We start from the raw sequence: 22903 nt of genomic DNA, 5'->3' as shown, positions 1-22903 counted from the left end.
AATACAATCACACTAAACAATATAAGTCCTTATGTCCCTATTTTCATTCATAAATATTTTCATTGTAGATGTAATCTCATTAATATTTTAAAGATTTAATATGCCCTAAACATTCCAGAGGGAGATTGATGTGAACCTGTTATTTTCTTTGGCATCTTTAGAGTTCTCCTTTTATGATTTGCCACAGCTTTTTCTTTGTCCACTATTCTCTTGGGTTGTTGGAGGTTCTCTTTATATGAGGAAATCTCTCATTTATGGAGAGATTAGTTTTGTTTGTTTTAAACTTCTTCCAGTGAGTGTTGATTATTTTATTAGATAGAAGACTTAAGGTTTAATATAGTCAAATTTGAAGGGGAATGTCTTCATGACACAAAGGGAGGAAAATATTTTCAGGTCAAGGTGCACATAGGTCAGCTTATAGACAAGTCAAGGTGCATACAGGTCAGCTCATAGACAGGAAAGGCTGATCTGGGAATTGACCTGCCTTTCTGTCCTATGTGAGTCTCAGGTTTGTCTATTTTCATTAAGATCAGTTTGTTCAGTTCTAGGAAAAATTATGCTAGGATTTCACTTGAAATTGCATGTAATTTACATATTAATTTCAGAGAAATTGGCTGGTTTAAGGAATTGAAAGTCCAACAAAGTACATGACCTCTTGCTCTCTTCATTCCTGTCTCATCTCTCTCATAAACATTTTGAAGAACTTTTATTATTAGTGTATATTAATTGTACAAAAGGCTTCATTGTTATTACTTCATATATTCATTTAATGCTCTTTGATCAAATTCACCCTCTTTGATTACTTTTTAAAAAAATTTTTTTATTATGAAAATACCATACAGAGGAGTTACAATTACATGGGCAAGGTAATGAGTACATTTCTTATCAAGCATTGTTGCTTCCTCCTTTGTTTCCCTTTCCCATCCCTTCCCATATCCTGCCCCCCTATATTACTCCCTTTCCCTTCTCTCTCCGCCTCCCCCCCCCCCCAAAGTTGTAAAGTTCGTTTTTCGACTTAACGACTTGTACATCTCATTGTTGCAATGGGTCTACCTGTATCCCTATTTAAACGATTTGTTTTTTTCCCTTCCCCTCCACAAATTATACCAACATCAAATACAGTGAAAGCAGGGGTTATACCATGGGGGAGGGACATACAAAACAACAAAGAAATAATCTTATAAATATGTTAGAAATAATCACATGAAAGTAAAAAACATTTGAATACTTATCTTGGGGTTCATTTCAACTAACACCAACTTATCTGACCTTTTCTGCTTGTCTCAGACATATACTAGTTATTACAAATAAGGGAAACCATGGGGCCTATGTTTCTTTCTTTGATTACTCTTATCCTTCTCTCTTAACAGCCAATAGGTTTTGTTATTCTGTTTTTATACACCTGGAACATTTTTCTTGATGATCTCCTTTACCACATTCTTGACTAAGCATCATGTTGTGTCCTTTTTACTCAGTGTGTGACCCCCTCCTCCCTCTACCTACAGTGCTCGGACCTGCCTTCTTACCTGTCCCGCTCCTACTGGGTGGGATGGCAAGAGTGAAGACAGGCCATGGGAAGCAGGGGCTCTGTAGCACCTCATTCCTAAGCCTCCCAGCAAGCACTTAGTGTTTGTGTCTGTTGGTTAGGCCTGAGCTGCTGTCTTCTCTTTCTTTGTAAGTGGCTGTTTATAAGCTCCCTGGTTTTACCAGGGAGACTACATTGCTCTTCATGTGTCACCCTTGTTACTCGGGAAGCCTCCTCTAAACACCATGACCATCCGGACAACATTTCTTTCCTTGAGTAAGTACCCCCATCAACCTGCTTTTATTTTGACTTTTAAAATCATTTTTAGATTCATCCTAGTCCACACTGGAAATCTTGTAGAACGATAAAGCAATGGAACAACTTCATATCTTGGATTGGCATTGTTATCCCTTGGCATGTATAATCAAATGAAACCCTTCAGTAGATTTAGGTTGGCTTATTGTCTGACTCTGGTATCACTGCCATCTACTGCAACTTAATTCCATGCCACCATATATCTTTCCTTCTTTGCTTCTACTGGGGAGCAGGCTTTTAAATGCAGGCAGAGTACTGTGTTCATCTTTTCTACGCTCACTGCCCACACACAATAGCTGCCAATTGCCTGTTCTGGGAGCCCGTTGCTGTGGTCCCTTCACACACATAGGAACCTTCAGGCCTGTTGGCCCATGTGAGCACATACGTATTTTTTCCAGTGGGATAGCAACGTGCCAAAGCTGCCATAGCGTCTGTTGTGGCACTACATAAGGAGGCTCAGTAGCTTTTCCACTAATTTCAGGCTAGTGTAATGGAGGAGAGGGTAGGAACAGATACCGAATTTCTCTAATGGAGCTTATGTTGTGGCCTTCACAATCTATGCATGACCACAGCACTTAACACAATTCACAGTGAGAAAGTATCTGTCCTGACCAGAAGATCAGAAATCTGGGTTCTCAGCTCTGTAATTCCTTTACCAGTCAGGCAGTTAAAAGTTTCATGTATATATGTTCATAAATATAATTAAAATAATAAAAAGTCCAGTTCTCAAACAGTGTTTTAAGCCATATAGGGCTTTAAAGATATGTTTTATGAATCACATATTTTCCGTTTGAAAAACCACCATGATTGCTTTGAACTCTTAAATGTCCAGAGGTATCTGTGTTGTTTCCATTTTCAGAAGAGTTTACCCTAGAAAAAACATTTTTGGAAACGAATTCTTTGTGGAAAATTTGAAGCATATCCAAAAATAGATGAGTGTGCTTAACTACCTCAGCAGGAGTTCAGGCCAGTGAGCTAAGCCAGTCCTTCCCTTGAATTATTTGAACGTAAATCCCTTACAGTATATTATGCCACCTGCAAATATTTTAATATTTTTCTACAAAACAAGGACTCTAAAAACAATAAACATGACACCATTATCATTGCCTAAAAATGCAATTAATATGCCAGCCTGCTAAAAATATGCAGACTTGTATTGTCTCTAAATTCATTGATCTGTTCTATTTTCCATTTCTCTTGTACTGTGTTACTCTTGTGCTGTGTGTGTTGCAAGGCATGGGGCGGGTGGCATTTTGTACCTGTTTTGAAGGAACAAGGCATTTACTTTGTGTATTTTCATTGTCTAGATTTTGCTGATTATATCTTTGTAAGTGCTTAACGTTTTTCTTTTTTCCTCTGTATTGTGTCCAAATTGGTAGTTAGATGGAAGGGATAATATGATTTAGGAAGATACATTACTGTAGCGGGATCATTTGAACAGAATGAATGCTCTGGGCAAGGATAATGATGTTTTAGCTCTAAAGCTTTGCCTGCAGTAGAAACAGTTCAGATATATGGCTCCTGTCTCAAACTTTGTTGTTTTTTCTTTGCTGATACTAACTTGTCAGAGCTATGCATGAAAGCAATAAGAAAAAGGCTCTGAGGGAAAGCTAAGGTATCTTCCTGTGAATGAAGTCCATTTCCATGACTGATTTGGGAATGTTGAGTTGGGCAAAGCTGCATGGTTGAACCTGGAAGGATTTTATATAGTTTAAAATGTTTAGATCTATAACAATATACTAGCGATGAGTACCTTTTAAAATAAAAAAAAATCTTGTTAGCTTAGCTGCTGTGGAAGCAGACTCTTGATAGGTCATCTGCATTTTGAGTTTGGGAAGAAAACAGTATATTTAGTTTGTATGGCTGATTTAATAATATTCATGGTGGCATAAAAAAGATCTAATGGCTTCCGCCTAGGGGTCAGCAGTTTGCAGTGGGTCTCACTTGGCACGCAGGGTTCTGTTTCTTTCTGGAGGTGTTTTTGGCTGCTTCAGGCTGTCTGGGTTCCTTGACTCAACGGCCTGTGTGCCTGCAGAGGAGCCTGCGGTTGCTCTCATGATGTCCCTTTGACTCCTAGACCTGTGCCTCCTCCTCTTCTCCTTCTTCCCTTAAGGGTTCCCGTGATTACTTTGGCCCCACCTGGAGAACCCTGCAGAATCTCCTTGCATTGACATTGTTAATGCTACCCACAGCCTTATGTCTATTCACCTGTATGTAGATTCCTTGGATTAGGATGGCCCTGAGTTCAAAAGTTACCCCTGATATGATCATATCATTCTGCCAGTCTTTTGATATGCCAGGTGATGTCTTTTACTTTTAAATTCTATGGAAAACAAACGATTTCAAGTTTTGAGTTTCCTCTGAGTGTGGCCCAGAAAGGCGAATCTCCTGTGTGGTGAGGTAGCACGTGGGGGCCTTGTGATGGCAGGAACGCGGTGGTGGTGGGAATGGGATTGAGGCAGCGGGGCAGTGGCAGATGGTGTGGGGACAGCACCCCATGGGCAGGGCTGGGGAAGCACTTGGTGGCCTCTCAGGCAGAGGGCAGTTTCAAGGCATAGTGGAAACTGTTCATTATTAAAAAAAAAGAATGTACCCATTGAGAAGTTCTTTCTTGGCTTTCTCCTTCTGCTGTTGTCTTTTGTCTTGCCATTGGGAACCAAGGTAGCTCACTGGCATAGTCATCCTATTAATGTGCCTAACTTTACCTTCAAACTTTTTTCTTTTCCACATAAGTGACCCAGATCCCTAACCACATGTACCAAACCAAACTTCCTGTGCAAGTTCATGGATGTTTGGGTCTTATTAAATAGCTTAGTTTAAATACAGACTGCACAGTAATGTCTTAAATTGGTATATATTAGGGTCTCTGTCCTGTCCTGTCTGGTCTTCTCTTGCTAGTGGATTATAAAAAGCAAAAAGGTGAACCAATCCTAATACCTTTCTAAACTCTCAGGAGTCTGGGTTCTGAGGGCCATTGATTATGGCTTTCCCATGAGCACTCCTAGCTCTCCTTCCTTTCTCCATGCTGTCCTTGGGAACAGGTGACTATTGTGGTTAACCCAGTGGTGTCTGGGTAATGCCACCCATGTGTTTACTACTGCTTACTGGTGTTGATGCAGTTTCTTCCATATGCAATGGCAACGTGAAACATTTTGTTCTCATTTCCAAGTTCCTGAGTTTCAGGCACATGAATGTGTAAGCCTGCTTCTGCATAATCAAGGGTGAAATTCCAATTGAAAAACCATTGGGTTTATTATTATTATTTTTAGTTGTTTCATCTAAAATATAAATCTCCTAGGTTTGATAAATGGTAGTTTAAATTTAATTTTCTTCTGTTTTGCTGTTATCTTGTTCATACTGGCAATTTATTCATTGCTTTTATTTTTCTCACTTTTAGACTTCTACTGGTTGGTGGATGTGAAACTGCTGGAGTGGGCATATCGAAAGCGTCCAGCTGTGGCCTTTCTGCATGGAGAGTCCTCTCAGGATCCCCTTATTATAAGCAAGTTACTAATGGTGGAGACAAGGTCACTGCGGTAAGCTTTAGTTACAGCATTTCATCTTCTCCCTCCCTTCTTCTCTCCTTCCCTCTTTCCTTTCTTCCCTCCCTCTTTCCCTCCCTCTCTTCCTTCTTTCATTTATTTTTTATTTTATTTTTTGTCACTTGTGGGGCTTGAACTCTGGGCCTGGGCACTGTCCCTCAGCTCTTCAGCTCAAGCCTAGCACTCTACCACTTGAGCCACAGTGCCCCTTCCAGTTTTGAGTGGTTTATTGGAGATAAGACTCTCACAGACTTTCCTGCCCAGGCTGGCTTTGAACTGTGATGGTCAAGTCTCAGCCTCCTGTGTAGCTAGGATTATAGGCGTGAGCCACCAGTGCCTGGCTTCTTTCATTTCTTGGTTTGTTTGTTTTTATGCTGGTACTGGAGCTTGAGCTCAGGGCTCTGTCCCTCAGCTTTTTTTGCTCAAGGTTGGTACTCTGCCAATTGAGTCACAGCTTTACTTCTGACCTTTTGGTGGTTGATTAGAAATAAGAATCTTATATTGAAGCCGGGCACTGGTGGCTCACGCCTGTAATCCTAGCTACTCAGGAGGCTGAGATCTGAGGATCGCGGTTCAAAGCCAGCCCAGGCAGGAGAGACCGTGAGACTCCTATCTCCAATAAACCACCAGAATACCGGAAGTGGCACTGTAGCTCAAGTGGTAGAGCGCTCGCCTTGAGCTGAAGAGCTGAGGGACAGCGCCCAGGCCCAGAGTTCAAGCCCCACGACCGACAAAAAAAAAAAAAAGAAAAAGAATCTTATGTTGAGCTGGAAATGTGGCCTAGTACTACATGCCTAACATGCATGAAGCCCTGGGTTCAATTCCTCAGTACTACACACATAGAAAAAGCTAGAACTGGTGCTGTGGCTCAAGTGGTAGCGTGCTAGCCTTTAGCTGAAGAGCTCAGGGACAGCGCGCAGACCTAGAGTACAAGCCCCATGAACCAACAAAAAAAAAAAAAAGAAAAAAAAAGAATGTATGGACTTTCCTGAATGGCCATGCTTTGAACTGCAATCCTTAGATCTTAGCCTCCTGAGTAGCTAGGATTGCAGGTGTGAGCCATTGACATCTGCCTTATGTTTCTAATTGGTTGTGAATCCTTTGAAGGATGTAGCAGAGTAACTGAAAAAACAAAACAACTTGTCCATACTCAGGCTTGAACTCAGGATCTTGTGCTTACTGGGTTTGCTTGATCGCTCTGCAGGTCCTCTATCACTTGAGCCATACCTCAAAGGAATACTGAGATGAAGTCTCTCAGAATTTCTTGTCCAGGATGGCTTTGATCTGTGATACTTTAGATCTGGGTTCATGAGTAGCTAGCATTATAGACCTGGACCACTCAGGCCTGGCAAGAAATAGTGTCTTAAATGAGGATAGTTAGTTAATACTAATATAATTTAATACTTCCTGTAAGTAATAAATGTTATTAAGTGTTTTGAGATCAACTTGGTCTCATTTCAATAATATTTTAGAAGGTTGAAAACAACCTAGTCGTAGTCAAGTTATTTGTATTTCCTTATTTAGAAATTAACATTTCTCAAGCATTGTTTTGTATTGGTAACTAATCTGAGGGCTTTTACTTGTGTTAACTCACCTCAGTCACTCATTGAGATAGATAATTGGACTAGCCCAGGTGAGTTAGTTAGGAAAGTGAAGAATTAAGTTGCCCTGAGCTATCTGGTTAGCAAATGAAGAACTTGAGTACAAACTCACAGAAGCTCCATAGTTCTGTTTTTCATCACCATGGTAGATTTTTTTTTTTTACATTTGTATTGTTTATTCATCTAGTCATTCACTTGTTCTGTAATTATTTATTGGAATTCTGTTTTTGTTTTTTTTTTGTCAGTACTAGGATTTGAATTATGGGCTCCTGTTTTGAGTTGACACAGCTTGTATTAGCTACCCTCTGTCACTGTGATAAAATACTTTCAATAAACAACTTATGGTGTGTGGTTTCAGAAGCTTCAGTCTAAGGCAGCTTTGTCCTGTTGTGACACTATATTTGATGGCAGAAAAGAATGATTGAGAAAGCTGCTCACCTCATGGCTACCAGGGCTAGGGGAGAAAAGAGGGTAGGGAGAGTAAGGGAGGGAGAGGGAGAAGGGGAGGGAGAGGGGGGACAGGAAGGATTGGGAGGGAGAGGATAGTCCCCTTTAAGGACACAGCTCCAGTGACCTACTTCCTTCTACTAGAATCATCTAAGGTTTCCACTTCCAGTGGCACCAAACCTTTAACTCATGAGCCTTTGGGGAACCTTCTAGGCTCAGTGTAGAGCTATGCCCCTTTAGGCTTGTGTTGTAATACTTCAATCACATAAACAAGCAAATAAACAGTTCTAAAATTTCTGTTTTCTTTGTGGCAAAGCCTGCTGTTGAAGCTGTGTCTCTCCAGGCCTCTTGGTCTAATTGATGCTTAATGATTAAGAGTTCTTTCTATGGGGGTGATCTGCCGAGGCCCCACAGTCTGTTTATGGCCATAGGAAGGGAAGAAAAATAAAAGGTATATATATATTATATATATACATATATATATAATATATATATATTTACTATCTTAGGCCAGAAACATCTCTGTTCATTTATCATAACTAATATGTGGCCCCTTCCAGCTTCAAAGGGATTGTGAAGCAGATTATTTTGTGTGTGTGTGTGTGTGTGTGTGTGTGTGTGTGTGTGTTCAGAAAGAGAAAAAGAAAAACAAAATCAACAAAACCTCTATACATTGGTGCTTGCCAGTTGTGCCTGCCCTATTGGCAGTCCTGTAATATTACGTACCTTTATGTGCTTAACTTGCACACAGGAAGCACTTGGAATGATTCACTCTGTACTTAGCACATTGCTTCTTAGGTAGGGGGCATTTATTTATGTATTTTTCAAGCAAGAAAAGAAACCAAGAAATTAAAGTGGCACGGTAGATGTGCTAAGCTGTTTGTTTTGATAATGAATGTATCTGTCCTATTACTTTTCTTCCCATATATTGATTTCAATATAGTCTTCTGGGACAATGAATAGATTGGTGTTGAAAAGGAACTAATGAAGAAGTACCTTTAAAAAGAGATCTTTAGCAATTATAGTAATCTTGCGATATCATTTTCTTAACATTTGGCATATACTGGTAGATGATTGTGATTAACCCAACAAAGTAAGGATTTTTAGAGATGAGATTGACTTGCTGGTTTATATGACACCAGACCTGAAATCAGCTTCTATTTGTAGCTGAGCTTGTGTCCTGCTGGGCTTTGTATCTTTCCTTCCATTTATTTTCCAAATGTTTATTATCCATTTATTCTTCCTAGAACACAGGGAAGGAGGGCAGGTTGATTATTATTAGCTACTTTTCACAGAGGAGGAACTTGAGAGTTGAAACAGGAAGGTCAGAAATGGAATCGACCTTCTAGTTCCTGTTGAACCTTTTCCCTCATGGAAGCTCTCTGTGTGGCTAACCTATGCTCTGACTGTACTGTAACCCACCAAAAAAGGTGAGCTAGGAGTTACCTGTACATGTAGAGCACCACACTGGTGGTTTCTAGACGTGGACACATTATTTCCTGTTTGTAGGAATTTACTAAATGTGTTCATTTCTCTGACTTACTTCATATGTATCTTGCAGTTTTTTATTTTTTTGTTTTTTGGGTCTGGTTGTGGGGCCTGAACTCTGGGCCTGGGCGCTGTCCCTCAGCTCTTCAGTTCAAGGCTAGTGCTCTACCACTTGAGCCACAGCGCCACTTCCGGCTTTTTTCTTTTTGCTTATGTGGTACTGAGGAATCGAACCCAGGGCCTCATGCATGCAAAGCAAGCATTCTACCACTGAGCCACCTTCCCAGCCCCATTGCAGTTTTTTTGTATGTGAGATAAATCAGGCAGATTGGAATGAGAGTGAAGAATTTTCTCTCTTAAATCAGTATGATACCCGTAGCTTATTTTCACGTACTTTAGTTGAAATACAGTGTTTGGAAAAGAGCAGGTGAGAATGCTGAGAGAATACACCAACGTGACAGTGTGTAAATAACTGGCCAGCCAGCTGAGAGGCGCGCTTCAGTTCCTCACAGAGTCATTTGGGGTTTTCTATAGCTGTGCAGTTTGTCAAAACTGAAGGCAAGGGAAAAAGAAAGAAAGCAGCTGTGAGTGTGGAGGACATGGGGAACAGTAATGGGTGGGCAAGGTGTGAGTGTACTGTGGTGGTGATGTGTGTGTGTGTGTGTGTGTGTGTGAGAGAGAGAGAGAGAGAGAAATAGGGAGAGAAACACACAGAGAAACAGATGTGTGATGTGTATGTGTGTGTGTGTGTGTGTGTGTGTGTGAGAGAGAGAGAGAGAGAGAGAGAGAGAAAGAGAGAGAGAGACAGAGAGAGAGAGAAACAGGCAGAGATACACGGAGAGAAACAGAGAGAAACAGAGAGAGAGAAACAGAGAGACGGGCCTGGGATAGTGAAGGACACAGAGCACTCTTACGTGGTAGGAAAGCTTTGCCCCTTGGCTCCTTTATATTCACTAGGCTTTTGCTTTGCTTTTTGTTTGAATAGAGTGGGAAGCTCTTCTCTATGGATCGTCCTTCTCTCTGGCCTGAGGCTTTGATATTGGAATCTTTCAAAGAAAAGTGCCTGTGCCATGGCAAAATAAGTTGGGACAAATACTGAGTTGCAAATTGGATGCCCATTGCCTAAAGATTAGCTTCTTGAAATGTTGCAAATGTGTTTTAATTCTGTTAGTAACTTTGAAATGTGTCCTGCAAGGTAGTCATCCTAACAAAGCCCTCCTTGCTTCAGCATAATGGAGGTTAGGATTAGCTCTTTTGTCAGGTGGCAGATACTGATCTCTTCCAATCTCCTTGTAATGTTTGCTTATGGATGTTGTTTTGAGTAAATACTGACTGAGAAATGCTGCAGACACATATATTCTTGCCTCACACAAGGCTGTTTAGGTTGTAAGAGATTGAATGAAATTTAATGTATGCATTGGCCAGTTTTCTCAAATCAATGTTAGTGTTCTCTATGTGAGATTGTTTTACTTGTTCCTTTGTTCAACATGGAATCATTACATCAAGTACTAGTAATATGGAGATATGGATATGTCTATGTCTATGAATAGGTACCGTGAACTCTGAGCTACAGTGAACTATGACGAGGGATAGCTGGAACCAGGCTCCCTTACCTTGCCACTTGTGTGTACCTGAATACCCATGAAGGCTTTTCTTTTGAGTGATTACTGGGGTTTGAACTTGGGGCTTGTTAACTGTCTTTAGCTACCCAGAAATTGTAATAGTGAAGTTTTAAACCTCAACTAGCCACTACCATCCCTTTTTTCTTTTTTGAAAAATGGGGATAAAATTTATAAAGCACAAAATTATCCATTATCATTTCAATGATTTAGGAAGGAATTTGCTGGCTCTGGTAATTTTATTTCATTTTATTTTGCTATGACTGGAGCTTAAACTGAGGACCTGGACTCTATCCCTTAGCTTTTTCATTCAAGGCTGGTGTTCTACCACATGAGCCATAGCTCCACTCAGAGCTTTTTGGTGGTTAATTGGAGGTAAGAGCCTCTTGGACATTCTGGCTTGGGCTGGCTTTGAACTAGAAAACTCAGATCTCAGCTTTCTGAGTATCTAGGATTGCAGATATGAGCCACCAGTGCCTGGCTATTTTAACTTTTTGAGGAATAACTAAACTTTTCTGCAGTGTACTATTTTACATCCCTACCATCCAAATTCTCTATAGCTCAACTTTCCCCCATTTTATTAGCTGTACAAAGGAGTGTCATTGTGCTGTTTACATTTGTGCACAGAATGGATCTGAATCAAATTCACCTCTGCCACTGCCTTTCATCCCTTCCCTTCTTGAAACAATTTCTACAGACTTCTTTGTTCTAATTTTGTACATGTATACTTTGACCATATTCATCCTTCTTCCCCCATACCAACCCATGAATACATTTTCAAACAAAACAAGAACTGAGAATGTTCTCTGAAGCAGCTATTATTCCATTTTGTATTTTATCATCAGTGTGGGAGGTTCATGTTTTAAGCATCCTCTCCAACCCTTGCTCATTTTTTTTTATAACCATCGTGGCAGATGTATAGTTTAATTTTACTGTGCATTTAATTTTCATTTCCCTATAACTGATGTTGATTATCCTTTAATTTTATTAGCGATTTCTGTATAGCTCTTTATGAAATATCTATTCAAAATTTTTACTCATTTTGGTTTGGTCTTTTGTTTACTCAGATTTAATTGTCTCATCTCAGATATATGATACCTAAATAATTTCTCTTTGTCTGTAGTTTGTTTTTCCAGCTTTCTAATTTTCTTTAAATTCTTAACTTATTACATTTTATCTGAATAGCATTTTTTTAACTTTTGGGAAGCTCAATTCTCAATTACATTTATATGAATTATGCTTTTTTAAAATTCCAGTTGAGATATTCTTACCTATCTCAAAGTCATAAAGAATTTTTTTAGTCTATTTCTGTTTTATTTATATATTGATTGATTGATTGATTGATTGTTGGTTGTGGAGCTTGAACTCTGGGTCTGGGCACTGTTCTTGAACTCTTTAGCTCAAGGCTAGTGCTTTGCCTTTTGAGCCGCAATGCCACTTCTGGATTTCTGGTGTTCAATTGGATATAAGATTTTCCTGCCTGGGCTGGCTTTGAATTGTGATCCTTAGATCTCAGCCTCCTGAGTAGCTAGGATTACAGGTGTGAGCCACTGGCACCCAGCTTGTTGTTTTATTTTTTTATTAGCTTATGTTTACTTAGTTGAACAAGGGAAATGTTTCATCATTCTTCACACATGTATGCAATGTATCCCAATCAACATTACCTACTGTCACTCTCCCTTCCTCCTTTCCCCACTTTCTTCCTTCCTTCCTTCCTTCTCCCTCCTTCCTTCTTTCCTTCCTTCCTTCCTTTCTTCCTTCCCTCCTTTCTTCCTTCCTTCCTTTTTCTATTCTTTCCTTTCCTTTTCTTCTCTTTTCTTGTCAAACAGTGCTTATTGAATGTAAAGTAACCTTAGCCCCACGAGAAAGTATCCCAAGGAGAACAAAGTAATACAGATTAAATATCTACCTGCCCATTCACTCTCTTCCACATACACAGACACACACATCACGTATGTATCAAAACAAAAGGAACACCTGCTTCCCCCAACCTGAATGCTGGCTGGTAGAAGGGAGTTCGGAGGTGGGGTTCCAGGATGGGTTCTAATAACAACAGATTTGTCCTTTCTCATCCCTTGTTCTGCCCTAGAGGCCAAAGGGACCTGGGTGGGATGTCTAGGAGGAAGTTGGCAATTCTTCCCCACTCTGCTGAAGATGTTTCTTGGCTCTGATCTCATTCATGGCCTCTTCAGTGGAGTATGTGTACCTCTTACTGGCCACTGGCACATGGCCATAGGTCTTGTTGGCCTGTAGCTTGTGGGCTGTCTCCTTGGCTGCTCCCTTGCCAATGAGATGGCTGTACTTGTCTTTGTAGTTACTGGCTGAGCTCATCACCATAGGTCTTACTGCTTCTGGACCAGCACCTTCAGCTTCTGCTCTCTTTAGCCTTCTTGGAGTCCCGTGCCTCCTCATGACTAGGGTCCAGCTCTTCATCTGAGGGCTTCAAAAGAAGACCATAACAGTGACAGTCATCATCTTCTGGAAGAAGAACGTCAGGCCTGTAGCTTCCACCACATTGTGTAGTAATGCTCTCCTTTGTCTTCTTCATAGACAGAAAGTTTTTCTTGATCCCCACCCACTGTCTTGGTTGAAATCTGACACCTCTTTCTGCATCATTTTATAAAAATCCACTTTCTGTTGTTTGTCTTGTTCTTGTAGTTTCTTCAGGCAGGCAGCCTGCTCTCGGGCGTTGTGCCGACTCTCCTGGTTACCAAGGCTGGGCGGCTTCTTCATGGAGCTCAGGATGGAGGCTAATAGGTCTGCCATCTTGGGAGTGTCTTGAGGGGGCCTCCCCACTAATTAAAACATATTCACCACATTACATTGTTCTGGTTTTGTACTTGTAAGCAAACTACTTCCAACACAGTTCACCTTCATCCTCTTTCCCTTGTTGCCAGTACCCCTCCCCTGACCAAAGGCCTTGCCACTTCCTCCACTTGAACCGTGCCTTCAGTCCTATTTTCCAGTTTTAAAGTTACATTTGTCTTCTTTCCTTGCTTCTTATAAGTATATTTCTTAAACTTAGCCATAGAATTGGGTTGCATTATGTGAACTGTTTCTAAATGACTGAGTTTTTTTTTTCTGGTATTTTAAGTATAGAATCGCTTCCTAATAATAAAATTTCTGTTTTAAATTTAGACTTTTCCACAGTGATGCTAGGATAAAACGGTAACCTGGGACAGCTTCATTTGAGGAGAGCTTGTGGTAGATTCTAATTTGCATAAATTGTGCTAGACTTGTTATTGATGTACTTTGGAAAGCATTTGATCATGGATATATTTTAGAAGATTTTTCTACTTGGTGATTTCCCCCCACATTCCACCTCAAACAAAGGAGAATCTTAACCACAATCCTTAATAGCTGGTGATTTTTTTTTAGAAAATGAGTTTAGGGTTGGGCCAGTTAGGCCTCATAATCTACATTAAGTCCTTTGCAACTGTATTTTTTTTTTTTTTGTGGTGTTGGGAATTGAACTCAGGCCTGGTACATGCATGACCTATCACTTAGCTACACCCTTAACCCCAACGGTGCTTTCCTTAACTATTTTTCTAAATAATAGGATTTATTAATTTTGAATTTCATGATCAAAGGACCACAGACATATAAGAAACTATTCAACTAATTTTCTTCATATGATACCTATCTATTTTCAGGTCCCGAAGACACTGGGATTATTAAGGATGATAAGTGTCAAGTTTTACAGTCGCCAGGGACAAGAACAGGTAACACAAATTTGCTTCATCTTGCATTTTGAAAGTCTTTTCTCCTGATTTCCTTAAGGTTAAAGTTGAATAAACCATGAACATTCTAGTAGGTGAACATTCATGTAGGTGTATTCATAATTATATGCAATATAGTTATATGTAATCGTAACAATTTGTAGAGGTATTTACTCAAAATTTGTGCATTTTAGAGTATATCAATCTAAACTAAAAAAATTATATTTTAGAAAATGAACCTAGTCCACTTATGGTCTGATGATGTATCCTAAAGGATTTTTCCGAAGCAATGCATATGTGAATTTTTTATTTTATCTTAAAAGTCATGTGAATTTTTTTTGTCCATATGAGGTTCTTTTTTCTTTGCCAGAAGGGAAACAAGTGTTATTTTAAGAGTAGCTTTGCTTGTTTGGTTTGTCCTGGGTTCTGGTGCTTGCTTGGCTCAATTGCTGGGCTGATGCTCTACCACTTGAGCCATGCCTCTAGCCTGTCCTTTGCTGCTTAGTTGGAGATGGAGTCTCTCACACTTAAGTTGACTTTGAACCATGATTTTCTGGATTTCATCATCATTCTTTTTTTCTTCTTCTTCTTTTAATTATCTTTAAGTAGTTGTACAAAAAAGTTCCCATTCTACAAAGCAGTATATGGGATTTTTTCATCTTGAGTAGTTACTGTAATAGGCCCAAGCCACTGGCATTAGGCAAGCATAATTTTCTTGAAATTATTTTAAAGATTAAAATCTGAAAATGCACGGTTCCTCCAGTGGATTTGGGAGTGATTTTTACACCAACAACAAGAAAGGTAGAAAAGAAAATGAAAAATAGGTCTAGGGTTTGGGCACCAGTGGGACGAAGTAGGGCAAATAGAGGGTGAAGAAGGTGGTATGGTTTAAATAGGTATATACATATGCAGAAGTGAAACAATGAGCTACTTTAGATTATTTAGAGAGTGATGGAGATGTTGAGTCTGATCAGGGTTCACACAATGCATACATAGGCCATCACAGTGAAATTTCCCTTGTTCAGAGAATGGATGCTAATAAAAAAGTAGACAGAAAAAATTTTTTTATTGGCTTATATTACATATATTCATTGTGCCATGTCCCTACATGTGTTCTATGCATTCCATTAACCTCCCTCACTGTCCCTTATCCCTTCTTAGAATCTCCATCTTGAGATAACGTTATTTTCATATATGTGTATAGTGTTTGCGCGTGTTCATCCTCATGCACTCTCCTCCTGGGGTTCTCCCTCTTTGCCTCAGCAAAGTCTGATTTACTTTCTTTGTTCTTTTTAAAATTGTGAAATTGTAAAATTAAAGGAAAAATTCCTCCCACATTTGAGATTATTGATGCTCCAAGAACGATCTGTGGTTTTGGTTACCGGTGTCTTTCATTTTGGTAGGAGTGGCGTGGTCCGTGGCATGGAGCTGGGCCCTTGCATTGTGGATTCACGTTGCTCAGGAGGGCGAGCCCTGCCTCTGAGGAGCTGTCCAATTTTGCTCTCTCTCTGAGACTCTTAACTAAAGTCTTGACCTACATGGGAATAGCAAATCATACTCCTGTCCTGGGAAGAACCAAATAGCCTCATTTTTCTCCTTTTTCAATTCCTTTGCTAAACCAATAAGGGAGTTGTAATGAGAATTCTGTTGCTGCATGTATTGAATATATTGTAAATTCTAAGTTCTAATTACTTCTCTGTGGTTGACTTCAGCACAGTCACATGTTCTGGATGGGTTTGTGGGTCTGTTGATAGGAGTAGAGCACTCACACTCCTCCCTGTGTCTAGGAAGTCTCTTTCATTCTGAGTCCTAGTGACACTGGTATCTAGTTCTTTAGTTATTTTATGGAGTTGACTTCATTTTTCAGACAAAGAAACATATGCAATTCTAGATGACTTGGCCACTGCATTGAAGTTTGTTCTGTTATAATGTGCTCTGCTGCCTCTGTGGTTCTTTAGATTACCATATTAGAACTCAGAGGTGTCACTTTGCCTTTCTCCCTGGAACCTGTTCCCTTTCTCTGTACTGACTTCTAAATAATAAGTAGCTCCTTGTCTTCCACAAACTTAAGAGAATTTTGTTTTGTTTTGTTGTGGTTCTTTAGGTCTATTGAATATAATTAAACAAGGTGGTGGAATTTCAGTATTACTTAATTTCAGTCAGGCAATAATCATATACTTGAGCCAGGTACAGCGCTAGGGCTGAGAATAAATAGATGATTATACTGCAGTGAACTTCCTCAAGGAACCCTGAACTCAGTGGAAAGACAGGCCTTGAAGAAGCAGCAAGGCAAGAAAGTATCATGATTATACTGCAGTGAACTTCCTCAAGGAGCCCTGAAAGCAGTGGAAAGACAGGCCTTGAAGGAGCAGCAAAGCAAGAAAGTATCATGCGTTCTATGACTGACTTCTAACATAGTACAGGGAACTACTGAAACACAGAAGAAGAAGCATTCAGCTTTGGAGGTGTTTGTTACTTGGTATGAATGTTGGAGGGAGGAAGAGGATCTCTAGCAGGAAGGGGAAGAGGATGGCTCTGTTCTGGAGGTAGTATGTGCCCAGGTATGGGAAATACCTGAGAGGATCACAGTGGGACACACCAGTGTGTTGAGCTATAGAATCTGTAGGTGTTTGATTTTACTTACTAATTACATTAATAATTGAAATAAGAACTATTTGGGGGCTAGATGCTTATGATTTTCTCTGCATCATATATGGTATGTATGAGGTGTACAAGACGTTATGTAGAAAAATGAACTTTACAACTTTGGTGGGGGGTGGGAGGTGGGGGGAGATGGGAAGGGATGGGAAAGGGAAGCAAAGGAGGTCGCAACAATGCTTGCTAAGAAATGTACTCATTACCTTGCCCATGTAATCGTAACCCCTCTATGGTATTTGCACAATAAAAAAAAGAAAAAATAAAGAGGAGCTGTTTATTAGCTCACTTTGTATATTAATAGACAGGTATAAATCTGATCATTATAAATGACCATTTCCCATTGTTTCTTTCATCTCCTGGAAGTCCAAGATGTGTGATGTTTGACCACTGCTATTGGTTCTTTTGTGGGGAAACACAGCTTTTCTCATGTCAGGATCCTCTGTGGTTGAGCAAAAACAAGGAAAGGCAATTAATTTCCTTGTACTTTCACCCCTTTTTTGTGACACATTGTACCAGAATTCTTATGGCTGTTGAAAAAGGTTTTGAGTTTTGTATTCTATAACCAGTACTTCCCAGTAAAGATGATGTTGAGTTTGCTATCTTATCTAGAGATTCTTGGCCCAAAGGTAATTATAGCTCATAGATTTTGAGTGTTGTTAATTTTAGAGTTGAAAGGAACTTCTTATTGTGAATACTTCCTCACAAGCAGGGGTTTTCACAGCAAGTTTTTGTTTCTGGCATTATGGGCCTATTTTTTTGTGAAGAAACTGAAGCCTCAAGACAAATGGCTTCCTTAGTTCTCTCACCTAGAAACATGGGTTTGGTTTTAGGTTTCCTGAGATCACTGCCGTTTCCTTACCTCTTGCAGTTGGCTGTTTATTAAAACCTTAGTTGGAAAATGGAAGAAACCGACGTGAAGATGTGCTATACTTAAGCTAGCCAAGTGACTAATTATGCTTTATATCAGAATGGCCTATTTTACCATTCAAGTTTAATAAAGTAGTCATGTTGCTCTTTTAAATCATATTCCTTTTAAGCATTAGTGCTTTTAAAAAGGAATTTGTTTTTCTATGTAGTCATTCCATTTAATATTTAGTTCATTCTTTCCTTTTTCACACTATAAAATGACAAACTGAAGTTGGACAGGATTAAAGGGTAGTTTATGGTAGTGACTGTTGCAGGACAGGACTAGAGGGTGGTTAAGACAGTGACTGTCACCTGGCCAACACTCAATACATAATAGTCATGGTAGCTGTTACTGGTCTGTTAATTTCTTTGGTAAATCCTTGATTAGCTCTACAAGTAGAGTTCATTGTGACATTTCCACATACGTATACAATGCATTCCACTCAGTCTCAATCCCCCTCCTTACCCCATTATCCTCCTCCTTATTCACTCGCTTTTCTTCCTAATGCAGTATAGTAGGTTTTGTTATCACACATGCCAACAATTTATTTTGGCCATATTCATCCTTTCTCACCCTCCATTACTTATTAATTTTGTTATATCTGTAATCCATTAACTAAAAAGAGTAGTTTACAGGTTCAGCTTGAATTACACCTTCATATACCCTCAATTTATATTAGTTTAAATAATTAACTTTTGGTTGTTTGACAATACTTTTTTTTTTTTTTTTTGTGCCAGTCCTGGAGCTTGAACTCAGGGCCAGTGCATTGTCCCTGAGCTTCTTTTGCTTAAGGCTAGCACTTTATCACTTGAGCCACAGTGCCACTACCAGCCTTTTCTGTTTACTTGGTTCTAAGGAATTGAACCAGGGCTTCATGCATATTAGGCACATCCCAGCCTAATTTTATTTTAAGAGTATATTTATAATCAAGATTATATTCTTTTACAAATGATATTCGTTTAGATTTTTTCTAAATATATGTTTATATATTTTTCTTTTTGGCTGTCCTGGGGATTGAACTCAAGGCCTCATACTTGCTAGGCAGGAGCTCTGCCACTCTAGCCATACTTCTACTCTTTTTCATTGGTTATTATTAAGGTAGGGCTTCTTTATTGACTTATGCCTGGGCCATTCTGGACTATGAGCCTCCTCGTAGTGCTTTATCTTGTAGCTTAGATAACTGGCTTCTTCGGACTTTCCTAATGTTTTGATTGCAGATAATTCACTACATTTTTGAGGATGACTTTTTTTTTTAAATTGAAGGATGCTTTGGTTTTGGTGTTTTTTGAAATAAGGGCTTTGTAAAGCTTGCTAGGCAGATGCTTTATTACTTGAGCCACAGTTCTACCTCTGGCTTTTTAATTTTTTTGATGAATCTCTAATTTACTGGGCTCATGCATCTATTAATTAACCTCTTGCTCCCTTTAGTACTGGAGATGGGACCCAAGGCCTTATATATTTTAGACAAGGGCTTAACTACTGAGCCACATTCTTCAGCCCTGTACTAAAGTCCTGGAGGGTAATGATTTATGTTTATCTTGTTTACTGCTGATTATTCAGATTGTAGAGCAGAGCCTGCATGTAATATTTATTGTTGAAAATACAATATTCAATAAGGACTTGTGGAATGTTGGAAGAGCTGCATTATAAAATTATCTTTTATTGATCTGAAATATCTTTCCTTAAAAATATGTAGCAATTCAGAATGGGTTGGATGTAAGTACTCGGTACATTCAGCACTTTCATTTTAATGTATCATATACTTAAAAGGTACAAAAATAGGAAATCACTTATTTTTAACAATTCCACATGGATGATAACCACATAATGAGACTAAGACACATTAAGCTAATCTCAGTACTAAGTGCTGAAATTGAATCCCCAAAAGCCCCCTCTCTTAGAAAGGACAGATGGAAATTTTATTATAAAGGTCTTATCTAAATAAGAAGGCTTTAATTAGTGTTTTTAATTAAGAGACAGTCAAATGGACATTTGAGCTAGTGGGTTAATAAAAGTAGAAGGAGGAAATCACATCAAGAAAAAGTGTGGGCTAATGACAATTCTATAAAGTATTCATATATAGTATAATTCACCCAGTTAAAGAATTGTACAATTATCTTCAAATCAGTTACACTTTTGTCATTCTGGAAAAGACCATGTATTTCTTAGTTATTACTTCCAGTAAGGGTCCAAATTTTAAAGAATTCACAATCTAGTAAGACTAACACCTAAAACTTAATGAGAACTCATGATAATTAATAGGCGAGGGATATTTCATATGTGTGTATGTTTGTTTATGTGTGTTCCAGACCTCGGGCTTGAACTCAGGGCCTAGGGATTATCCCTGAGCTTTTTTGCTCAAGGCTAATGCTCTTCCACTTGAGCCACAGCTGCACTTAGAGCTTTGTGGTGGCTAATCGGACATAAGCATCTCATAGCCTTGCCTGTGTTGGGTTGGCTTTGAATTGCCATCCTTACAACTTAACCGTCTGAGTAGCTAGGATAATAGACACGAGCCTGCAGTGCCTGATTGTGAGGGTATGTTTTTATAACACTCACATATTTGGATTTGAGGTATGTATAAATTGTAACCCTCTAAAATAGACCACAGACTCACTGCTCTGCTGAGGAATCTGAGATCTGGAGGTTCTTTATACAAAGCCAGCCCAGGAATGAAAAGTCCTGAGACTTCCTCTCCAATTAATCAGCCAAGATAGCTGGATTGGAGATGGCTCAAATGTAAAGAGCCAGCTGTGAGCAAGCAAGCTGAGGGAGCACGAGTCCCTGAGCTTAAGCCTGGGGACCAGCAGGAGAAAGCAAACAAGTCTTGCTTCTTTGTTCTGGAGTGCATTGACAGTGATATGTAGTGGTGCAACCCTTCATTCCTAGTGTTCATTTATAACATGACAACTCTAATGATTACCATTTAATTCTGGAAGTTGTTTCTAATTAGATTTAACCTTACCATCTTGTACAGGATGGAATCTTCAAGATGAGCCTTTCTCCTGATGGGAGCCTCCTTGCAGCCATCCACTTCTCAGGGAAACTGAGCATCTGGGCCATCCCATCCCTAAAACAGCAGGGGGTCTGGGATCAAAATGAGCAGGTATATCACTTGGTTTTCATTGTTTTCAGTACCACTGTATTTTGGTGATTTTTTTTTTTTTTGTATCACAGAGCTGTTAATTAGCCTCAGACCATCCTATTATTCAGTTAAGTTTTCATACCAGTTGATTGCAGCACCATAGGGCAAACTTAAATTAGACTGGGTATTGGTGGAACTTGTGGGGCAGTGCATTGTGCACCAACTTATGTCCACCTCAGTAGAACTCTGAGATGTTATGGGCCAGGTAAGCAGTAGAGCTCAAGCATTTGTTCTGTTATGGGACAGGTAAGCTGTGGAGCTGAGTGTGATTTCTATCTGACCCTCATGTCTGTGCTCTTTCTCTGGCCATGTAGGCAAAAAAAAAAAAAAAAAAAAAAAAAAAAAAATTACAAATGGTAGACTTATACATATATATCAGTCTAGGAAATGCTAGCATATCTAACATGTTTTTGTCTCCATGAGATTTCTCAAGCCCTTGGTTAGTTTGGGAACTTTCTGTTATGTGAAATATTAGATTTATGTGTAATAATAATATATGATAACAGGATTCTGTCTTGCGGGGGCATCTATTTACTTATTTTATTTTTAAAAATTGTTATTGTAAAGGTGATGTACAGAGGGGCTACAGTTATATAAGTCAGGGTGGGTATTTATTTTTAAACTGACTTTTATTTGGTAACCTTTTAAAGCACAGAGACAAATCTTTTCCTCTGCGTCTGTAATACAGACTTCTTAGGCTCTCAGAGAGGCTAAATTCTTGAACAACTTGATAGACTGGTGTAGTGTTAGGTACCAGAATAAATAGAGCTTCTCATGGTGACCTTCTAACTTTATTCGTAAGATATAGTGGGCATGAGGTGAAGGCAGTAAGTACTCTTTTCCAAAAATAATAATTTGAATGTATATTGAATTTGAATGTAAATGGAATGTATCTTCTGTGCCCTAGAAATGAATCATATTAAATTGAGTTTTGGTGTGGGACTTCAGTATAGGTGTTAGTGTACTCTAGTAAGTACAAGTAATGATTGTGTGTGATTTTTCTGTAAAGTGGAGTAGATTGTTCCTGAATCCATGATAATTATAAAATAATAAGGCTTAAGTATTTGTTGACTTTTTTTTTAATGGTCAGGGTTTAAACTCAGGATCTAATGCTTTCTCTACTACTGAGCCATGCCTCTCTACCCCTTAAGTGTTTTTTGGTTCTGTATTGCATTCTAGAATAGGAAGTGAGTCTGTCTCTACCTTTAGGATATTCTTGGTTTTGCATGGGAAATTATAAGGAAAAGATTAAGGTAACATGTTAATATGGAAATAGAAGCTCCAAAGGAAAGGCTTGGAATTTACTGGTAGGATTGGGGAGAAGATCTGTGGACATAAACTTGTAGTAAAGCTGGTCTATTTTTAGAGAACTTTTCATATTTTTATTTGTCTCACAACAACTCTACTAAGTAAAAACCTTTTATACCCATTTTTAACAGATGAGGAACAGTGCAGGAGAATATACCTGAGATCACTAAGTGTTGTGATCTAACATTTTGATTCAGATTTTCTTGACATTGTAAGTCAAACCTTTTCTTGGAGAATCTACTTACAGTTTTTACACTTATAAATACTGCCTTTTATCTGGCTGAAGTTAATGGAGTACAGGAGAAAGATACTAAGTTTCTATCAGTGACATCTACTCTGTCATGCAATTCATTATTCAGAGGCCCTAGAAATGTATACAGATAGTAGGAGTCAGTGAGAAGTATAATATTGTCATTTTCAGTGAGAGGTATAATAGTCATTTTCCAAAAGTAGAAGTGTCTGTTTGTATGCATCTCTGGAGTTCCTTTAGAGAGAAATCCCATAATATGGATGGATGCATGCATGTGTGTATGTATGTGTATGCATATGTATATATATGTGTGTATACACACACACACACACACACACACACACACACACACACACACACATACACACAATGGAATTCT

General features: G+C 39.0%; 1 protein-coding gene and 1 pseudogene across 1 annotated transcript in view; one reads left to right on the top strand and one right to left on the bottom strand.

The window, feature by feature from the left end:
* Positions 1–22903, top strand: part of Nbas (NBAS subunit of NRZ tethering complex) — a 306644-nt gene that overhangs the window by 51755 nt on the left and 231986 nt on the right. The window contains exons 10-12 of the mRNA XM_042680768.1: positions 5238–5376; positions 14191–14259; positions 20799–20927. Coding sequence (XP_042536702.1) covers positions 5238–5376; positions 14191–14259; positions 20799–20927 — 337 coding nt within the window. The remainder of the gene's footprint in view (positions 1–5237; positions 5377–14190; positions 14260–20798; positions 20928–22903) is intronic.
* Positions 12632–13303, bottom strand: LOC122108787 (annotated as a pseudogene).

The sequence above is a fragment of the Dipodomys spectabilis genome, unplaced genomic scaffold (genome assembly GCF_019054845.1).
Source record: "Dipodomys spectabilis isolate Male_0828 unplaced genomic scaffold, ASM1905484v1 ptg000066l, whole genome shotgun sequence".
In the NCBI taxonomy this organism is placed as follows: domain Eukaryota; kingdom Metazoa; phylum Chordata; class Mammalia; order Rodentia; family Heteromyidae; genus Dipodomys; species Dipodomys spectabilis.
The sequence above is the reverse complement of the archived record's forward strand: the minus strand, read 5'-3'. Positions and strand labels throughout refer to the sequence as shown.